At 35.8% G+C, this 9,480-nt stretch overlaps 1 protein-coding gene across 1 annotated transcript in view; it reads left to right on the top strand.

Annotated features, from left to right (window-relative positions):
* Positions 1-9,480, top strand: part of TRPA1 (transient receptor potential cation channel subfamily A member 1) — a 70,448-nt gene that overhangs the window by 11,955 nt on the left and 49,013 nt on the right. The window contains exons 3-4 of the mRNA XM_006139794.3: positions 3,950-4,125; positions 8,034-8,141. Coding sequence (XP_006139856.1) covers positions 3,950-4,125; positions 8,034-8,141 — 284 coding nt within the window. The remainder of the gene's footprint in view (positions 1-3,949; positions 4,126-8,033; positions 8,142-9,480) is intronic.

Raw genomic sequence — 9,480 nt, 5'->3', positions numbered from 1 at the left:
ACATTTCCACTTGTGTAAGACAAAATATTTCAAGATCTTTCCTCTCTGAGCAACTACTTATACAGTAGTGAGCCATCATGGATTTTGACTGATCTCATCAAAGGACTTAGAGAGTCTCTCATTGTATTTCAGATGATCGTAGTTCTAAGGTTGGGTGTAAATAATTACGAACCATGGTGATATGTGTTTACATTTTGCTTGTCTATTTGTTTATGAATATGGTTTACTTGCTCATCAACTCACACCTGTGTGACTGTCTTTAGTATACCCAAGGGTTTATGTCTCTAAAAATGTATAAGGTTATTATTATGTAAAGTGGCCTAATAAAGTGTACTGACATACTTTTATTTGTTTCTTAAATGTGCCTTTAAAATATAAATAAGTGAAATTTTTTAAAGAATTTTAAAATTATTTCTTCCAGAATTATGTTTTTGGGATTCTGATCTTTCAGGACTTAAATGTTTGGTATTACACCATTCAGGATTATCTTTGTGGACTGTGACCCAAACCTGTGTGGCGTTAGAGACCTAGGCATAAATTCTAGTCTTATAGTTTATTAGTGGTGTTTTGTTTTTGTTTTTGTTTTTGCCTTTTCTCATGGAAACTTTTAGAATCATTGTTGTGAGCCAGACACTCTGCTAAAATCCATTAAGACAAGATTTTATATTTTTCTTCCAACAACATTGCAATAGCAAAGTTGCAATGATGTGTGTGTACAAGAGGACTGCAAAAGTTCATAGAAATTTGTGATTAAAAGATTTTGGTGCAAAAAAACGTTGAAATCCTTTAATAGGTTTTTACATGATACCCATTTCCCACAAATTTTAAAAGAACTCTTCATGTATGTATACATTCATTCTTTAATTTTGTTTTCGCCAAGTTTAAATATGAGAAAGCTAAGCTTTTATGGATTCCACACTCCAATCCACAGGAGAGGAGGGAAATCAGGACAGAGCTTATGCATATCACAGAGAGGTGCAGGAGCACACAGCTACAGAAACATACTCCAAAGAAGTAGGAAGAATTGTGTATGACTAAATATCAGAGCCAAGGTCCAAGAAGTAGGAGAAAATCAGGAAATACTTCCCCCTCTAAGGATCATAGCTCCTCACCAATGATGGATAAAACACAAGAGTTTGTAGAAATGTCAGAAAAAGAACTCAGGATATTGATTGTAAAAAACAAACAAACAAACAAACAAACAAACAAAAACTCAGTGAGATGCAAAATGCAAAGCTCAGTGAGACAACAAACAACCAATTCCAGGAGATGAGAAAATCCTTCCATGGCTTGAAGGAGGAACTCCACAACGAGATAGACACACTGAAAAAGAATCAAACAGAACTTCTGGAAATAAAGGTATGACACAGAAAATCGAAGCCTCCATTAAAAATATTGACAGCAGATTAGACCAGAAAGAATCTCTCACCTTTTTTTTTTTTTTTGGAGAGATTTTCACTATAGGGCGCGTGTGTTCGCCAGACAGACAGAGAGAGACATAGAGACAGAAAGCGAGAAATCACCCCCCAGGGGGGGGGGGATGGTCACGCCGCAATCCCTTCTCCTCCATTCTCCTCTCGGGATCTTGGGCACACACGCACATGCACCTGGCGTGAGTTTTAAGCCACCGGGTCTGGGATGTGAACCACAGTCGACTACGTGGGAGTCCAGCAACATAGCCATTATGCTAACTGCTGGTTCCAAGAATCTCTCATCTTGAAGACAAAACCTCCCTAAGCAACCAAAAAAGAATAGAACAACAATCATTAAAAATGAAGACAATATACAGGAAATCTTAGACACCATTAAATGGCTGAATATTCACATAATAGGTATTCAAGAAGGCAAAGAGACAGATAAAAGCATAGGAAACATCTTTCATAATATATTAGCTGAAAACTTTCCAAATTTAGAGAAGCATGCAGACACCCAAATCCAGGAAGACAGAGGACAACAATTAGATGTAATATAAGAAGACACTCTCCAAGGCATATCTTAGCCAAATTGGTAAAAATGAAAGACAAAGACAATATTCTAAAAATGGCAAGAGAGAAATGCCAAGTTACTTACAAAGGTTACCCCATTAGACTTATGCTGAAAGAATTCACCAAACAAAACTGGCTTTAAGCAACCGCACACCCCACTTTGACAGGCAACACACCTCATAGAGACCACCACAAAAAAGAAAATAAAAAAACTGGTTCTTCAGGAAAGTCTTATGCTACATCTGGAAAACTAAAGCAAGAAAAACAGAAGTAAGAGAATACAAAAGAACTAGAAAAAAATGAGTAAAACCACTAATTTTGATAGTAACATTGAATTTCGGGAATAAATTCCAATTAAAAGACTAAAAATGCAGCTTCTATTTTAGACACAAATAGCTAAATACAAATTCACCAGTTATTTGCTAGACAGTTGTCTCTAGATGTTTCAACTTATATATTTATTATAAAAACAGTATTCATTGTATAAACTAAATAGTGGAAAAGTGCAGATCGTTGCAAATAGCTGAGCCTTTCTTTGGAATGAATTTTTAAAAGGCTAAAATCAGGAACTGTGTAAAGCCTTTAAATCACCGAATCACTGGCTTTACCATGTCTTTGCTTTTAAACATTTCTTTCCAATTTTGTTTTTATTTTTTGTTTTTTTTTGAGGATTTATTTCCTTATGCACAGTACACTACTATGGTCTTACAAGAACAATCAGTGTGTGAGTAGAAGTGTTCTTTTTCTCTTTTCCTAATGAGGTATTGTTATGCACAATTTTACCTATCTCTAACTGGACCAATGATTGATACCCACACATTTGTCCCCATTATAAACTCTTATCTCCCACAGTCCTCTGTATGGAAATTACAAATTCTTCTTTCATCAGTTATGTTAAGACTATATCTGTTAATTTGTAAGATCTTTCATTGCCTGATTTTTAATCAATACGTTTTTCTTTAGAACTGAATCTTACAGTAAAGAATGTCATAAACAATTCAGTGCATACTTGCAGAATAACCATTGATGTGGGTTTAAAATGTTCACAATATAAAATAATGTTAGAAGTTGAAGGTGGTGAATATGTTCATATCTTTGATTTGTTTATTATTTTATTTTATTTTATTTGGAGAGGTTTTTGCTATAGGGCGTGTGTGCTCACCAGAAAGACAAGAGAGAGACAGAGAGACAGAAAGTGAGAAATCACCTCCACCACCCCCCACCCCAGGGGATGGCCATGCTCTGCAATCCCTTCTCCTCCATTCTCCTCTCAGGATCTTGGGCACGCATGCACACGTGTCCAGCATGAGTTTAAGCCACTGGGTGTGGGACTTGAATCACAGTCGACTACACGGGAGTCCAGCAACTGCTAGTCCCATCTTTGATTTGTTTACTACACACTGTATACATACTTCGAAAGACCATTATGTACCCTAAAAATGTGTAATTATATGTAAATAATAAATTATAATAAATATTTAAAGAGAATAAAAAAGAAAGGGAAAGACGATTTACACAACTCCTGACTAGCTGTGTGATATCATATCAGTAAGTCTTTTACCTCTCTTAGCCTCAGCATCTTCCTCTTTCTTAAAAAATGGTCATGGTGGTACCTTGCAGGCTAATGGGGGCTTGAATGAAATCATGGTCATTTGGAACCTAGTAGCATGCGTGGCATAATTCAGGTACAGATTAAAAACATGTAGCAATAGGAGGATGTCTTTACTATGGATGCTATAGATAGAAATCGACTCAATGACAAAGTCAGTGCCATACTTCTCTCTGTTCGCTATCAATCCCTACTTAGATGTTCTTGAGAACTGAAGCTGTATTTTCCTTTGAGTAAAGAAGGTGCAGCTGATTACAGTAGCACTTGGCACTGAGCTTTGAAGTGAATAGGTTCTCAGATGGTGTTGAATACAGTCCAAGAAGCACTGAATCCATATTTTGGTATCTCTTGCTAGTGCTGAATGAGATGGATGACTATGGTAACACCCCTCTGCACTGGGCTGCAGAAAAAAATCAAGTTGAAAGTGTTAAGTTTCTTCTCAGCAGAGGAGCTAACCCAAACCTCCGCAACAACAACATGATGGCGCCCCTACACATAGCTGTGCAGGCCACGCACAACGAAGTGATGAAGGTAAGGCTGCTGGCTGGCCGATGGGGGTTGGCAGTAAAAGCAGCTATTTCTGGTTCTCTCTGCCTGGGCCAGAATGGCCAACTTCAACTGCCAGCGCAAACGAAATGTAAAGATTATAATGTTACATTACAGTAACTGGTGATGGTGGTGGTGGTGGTGGTGATGATGATGAGATGATGATAGTGGTGGTGCCAATGATAGTCCAACCTCTATTTGATAGCCCTTGTTTGCTGAGCATTTTTCTAAAAGCTTTATGTGCTTTAGTTTATTAAATCTTGACTTAAAACAATGACTATGGGCCCAGACTTGGTGATACAGTTGGAAGCATACTGATCTGAAGTTCTGGACACCATCTGGCTCACCACAGATTCGGATCCTGAGTCAACCTGAAACATGTCAGGTGCATGTATGCTCAAGATCCTGACTAGCTGGAGTGCAGGAAGATGCCATTCTGCTAAGGGTGCCTGTCTCACCCTCCCTTCTTTTCTTTTTTCTCTCTCATGTGCATATGTACTTTTGGTCTCTCTCTCTTTCTCATAAAAGATATAAAATATATTTTTAAAAACCAACAACTTTGAAGAAAAAACTATTAGTGTCCCCATTTCATAGCTGAGTGAACTGAGGCACAGAGACAATAACTTATCTAATGTATAACTGGTGAAATCCAGAATTAGGATTTTATCCTCATCTTTATGTTTACATGTTCAGGCTTCACCACTTGTGTCTGATGGATTTAATGACTAAAAGGAGGAAGGTAAGTGCCTTAGTGAAGACACAAAGTCTAATTAGGATTTGCTGTTTTTGTCAAGAGTGGATGGCCTGTCAAAATAGTTAGCAGAGGAAGGATATAATGATACTATTGGGAAATGTCTTACTGGTTTTCAAGGTTTGAGGATGAGTTTGCACAAATAAAGGAAACCCTGGTAAATGTCTAAAAGATAAAATGCGTCTGGAAAGTCATGATGCATTTTTACATAGAAAAATATGTCATGACGTTCTTGACAACCTAATAAGGTGGGCCTTTAAACAACATCTCAGAGTCTCACAGACACACTAGAGAACATACGTGGTTGCTTAAAGAAGAGTGTAATTTACACATGGATCATGTTCTAAAGTGCACTTCTAATGTTGGATATTTGAAACATAAAAAGTTTTCCTGCAGAAACAATATTGTGGATGATTTCTTGGCCATTGTACTAAGCCACACCAAGACCTAATTATCTATTATAAATCACCGAAGAGATCCATGAACTCCAAGCTCTCTTTAGCCCAAAAACCTTTTAGTTCTCTGAGATCTTGGCTCCTTTCAGCCTGGCAGAGGGGGCACACAGAACTCCCTTTCTGCTTTCCCACTATTCTCTATATATAACTCTGTCGTAATTCTTAGCACATGATATTGTCATCAAATGTCCATGGGTTTTTCTTGCTCACTGGCGGGTTATCTTTGTAGGAGGGGCTGTGTCTTACTAATCTAAGTCAATCTAAACATATTTTCAAAACACGTTGGTTCACCATAGATGAGGAAATCAAATGGAAGAGGAGGGATTTTGGAGTGTCTCTCTCACATTTGCAAACAGTATCCTTCTGACATGCTCTCCCCATTATGCCAATAAGTTGGGCCAGCACCCACCAACCCTTGACAGTTTAGATTTCTTCATTGTTTGTTACTAGCCTTCCCTGGAATCTTCCACTGCTGCCCATGTGGTAGTAAATAAAAAAACTATCATCTATGTGCCACCTCAAGTTTTTACACAGTCGACCAACAGTATGCATAGTATTCCTTAGGCACATTGGCCAAAGGATTAGGAGGCAGCCTTAGTCTTTCCCACTTAATTTCAGAGTATCGAGTGTTTTGACCCTCCCTTGAGGAGTACTAGATTCTCATCAAGGAACCCTCTGGAGGGATCTGTGAGGCTTCAGACTTGCCTGGTCATGACTGAATCTGAAGTCAATGCACAGTCTAGTTGCTCTCTTTGGGACCCCCGCCACATATAATTTAACATAACTTTTTGCAGAATTCGGCAATGATAATAGCCTAATAAAGGATGTAAGTCTATTATGAGCTATGATTCTAGAGGACAAAGTGAAGTATCCCTTCTTACAGACTTTGGCAGGTCATTTTACCTGTGAATCTAGAGCTTTTTAAGAATAGAATGTGAAGGTACCTGAAGTCCATAGAAGGGCTCTCATTTTCCTTCATCCATTAATAATTTTCCTGTATTTTTCCAATGTACTAAGATCTCATTTTAATTTCTCTTTATGAGCAGAACTAACTAGTAAGCTGAATTCATTTGCTGACATTCACATTTGGACACATTTTATCAATAGTAGCAAGGGGCTCTGGTAGGAAGTTGTGTACTTTTCTAAAGTCAAGATTATTAAGAAACAATTTGTTCAATAAACTTTTTCTAAACAATTTAATTGTAAGTCCAAGTCATAGTTTAATCACATCGGTGCTGTAAGAAGAAAACCTCTAGTAGGCCAATTCAGGGAGTTCTCTCTTGAGAGAAATATTTATGAGATAATTTTTATTATATTGAATAAAAATAAAGACTGTTAAAGTTCTACAGACTCCTGGCCATAAATTAGTGGCAGTCAATCAGGTGAGACTAACAGATCTTTAATTGAATTCCATTAGAAAAAATTACTTGACCATTTCGTCAAGATGCTAGTTTCTTATATCATAGAGAAAGTTTCTCTTCCACACCAAGTCTGAAGTAATTGAATTAAACTATATCAAAGTGTTACATGGAAGTCTAGGTTCTCAACAGAAAAGAATGGAGGTTTTGTTGATATTTCTCAGAATGCTGATAATGTAGGTGAAAGACAAATGACTAAATGAAAAAAACCTCTTCTTCCTTTTTTTCCATTCCTCCTCCCCGATGCCAATGTTACTGATGGCTCCTCAAATTTTCTTTCTTTGTTGATATATATATATATATATATGAAAAGTATGTTAGACTAAGTCACTTGTTTTCTTTTGCACTATTTTAGAAAGGTTTCCGTTACATCGTGTAACTATTTTATTAACAATGTTTCTAAATATGGTAATTTATTTCTCCGTCCTCCAACCTTACTGAGAAATATGTAAACTCTTTTAAAAATAACTCTTGCCTTTCAAGATTTTAAATCATATAACATTTCCTGGTATAGTAGAATCTTACTGATATGAAACCATAATAGTCGAAGCTAATCATAACAAATACAGAGCGTGGATGAAAATTGTATATTAGTCCAAAGATATTACCATACCCATAATTATGAACAGATAATTTTCCATTTTTGTGTCCTTTAAGTATTTTGCTTCTCTCTCTCTTTCTTTTTTCCCCCCTTAGTTTCCTCCCTCTTACTCTCCCCCCTTTCCCACACCTCTCTCAGACTGTCTCTAGTATTCATAATTGCTCTCCATGCTTTTATACCCTCCAATCTTTCAGTTTCTGCCATAGAGTGCAGACATCCAGCATATATTGAGTGGGGACATACAATGTCTCTCTTTCATAGTCTGGCTTGCTTTGCTTAGCAATAAATCTTCCATATTCATCTACTTTTTATCAAATGCCAGGTAGTATTCCACAGTGTATAAATTCCTTTGTTGAAGATATTTAACACAACTCATTTAATGTGAGGAGTATTAAGTGAAACTCTGTTAACTATTATCTACAATTAGCATTCTTTTTCCAACTTCTCATCACAATAGTGCCTTAAAGGATGTGATATTGAAATCATTATTTCATCTACTTGACAAATTTACTTAGCACTCACTATGTGCAAGGTTTTATACAAGACTGTGTAGGAGAGAGATGAAAAAAGAACAAGACATGGTGCTTGATATCTGAGAACTTAAAATTTAGGACCTTCATTGATAACCTGCAATTTAAACATTTACAAATATTTCTCCTTTTGTGTAGGTCCTGACTGAGCACAGCAGCACTAATATTAATTTGGAAGGAGAAAGTGGAAACACAGCTGTGATGATCGCATGCTCCAAAGATAATAGTGAGGCACTGCAAATTTTGGTTTGTATATCAATCATATTTTTCTGCCTTTTTTTATCTTGTCATGAATAAGCATGAATTATTGTTATATAGAACAGCTCCTCAGTTTTTCTCCTTAGCAAAATATAAAATAGGTTACAAAAATAATCATTCTATGTATTTTTATATATGTAAACATCCCTTAATTCCTAAGTGGTTCTGAGATTATTTACAGAAACTAATAGTAAAGCATTAAAGAAAATGTGAGAAAATCAAAGTAAAAAGAAAATATAGGCAGAAAAATTTAGAATGAAGCTGGTGACCAGTCTAGACTACAAGATACAAAGTATGATGGCCTGTGCGTTAATAAAGCTGGGTCATATGCTTGACTCTGAGCTTCCAAATAGTCAAAGGAAAGATGAATATACTCAACTGCAGACTTAATGGGCCCATAAGATAAAAGCCAAAGAAACACCAACACTCTTATTTCCAAGATCAGAAAAATTAATTGCTGCCATGGTTTCTCAGAAAGTTAGCCCTGCGTAACTGAATTATTAAGGCGCTGAAAGTGCAGAGTCAGCCTACTCTTGGCTGAGTTCCTTGGGGTGCAGGCTACCCCTGTCTAAATATCTAAATAACTCTGGCCCTGCCCAAGTGTACACATAAAATGGCAGGAAATCACTCTCTTTAAAATATTCCTTAATCACTTGCATGTTATCCAGCCCGAGTTCTGTATTTTTACCATATGATTTTGCCTTTTCACCTTCCTAGAGAGTGGGAAAATAAAACAGAAGAATTTCAAAATATTTATCTGATATTTAAATATACAAAGGTTTTTTTTAACATATTTTCCAGATGTATTAAGAGACAAATACAAAGGGACTTAAAACAATTTGCTGAAGAACGGAATTAAAGTATGAATATATTTTGGGTGCAAAAAATCTTTGGATGTTTAAAACACTTGTACATTTTGCCATAATATGAATTTTCCGTGAACTTTTGAAGACCTGTATATGTATTCTCTAAGCTGTTTATAATTGGACCAAAAAAATATATATAATAAGGAAAATAAAAATAAACTAGCACTCATTTCAAGAATTAGACAAAACTTTAAAAAAAATATAAAAAAGAAAATTTGAATAAAGAAACAGTAATGTTGAAAACACTTTAGAAAACAACATATTTTTAAAGCCTTATTTCTTTACAAATATAATATTTATGTGTACACTGTGATCATACTGTTCAAAGAAGCTTTTACTTAAGAGTCCTTAGTAATATGATTTTATGAGGAACATCTTCTATTTTGGGGTGCATATAACTATATATAACTACATATATATAATATATATATATTATATATATACACAAAAAAATGTGGTAC

The sequence above is a fragment of the Tupaia chinensis genome, unplaced genomic scaffold (assembly GCF_000334495.1).
Source record: "Tupaia chinensis unplaced genomic scaffold, TupChi_1.0 Scaffold000002_1, whole genome shotgun sequence".
NCBI classification, from domain to species: Eukaryota; Metazoa; Chordata; class Mammalia; order Scandentia; family Tupaiidae; genus Tupaia; species Tupaia belangeri.
The sequence above is the reverse complement of the archived record's forward strand: the minus strand, read 5'-3'. Positions and strand labels throughout refer to the sequence as shown.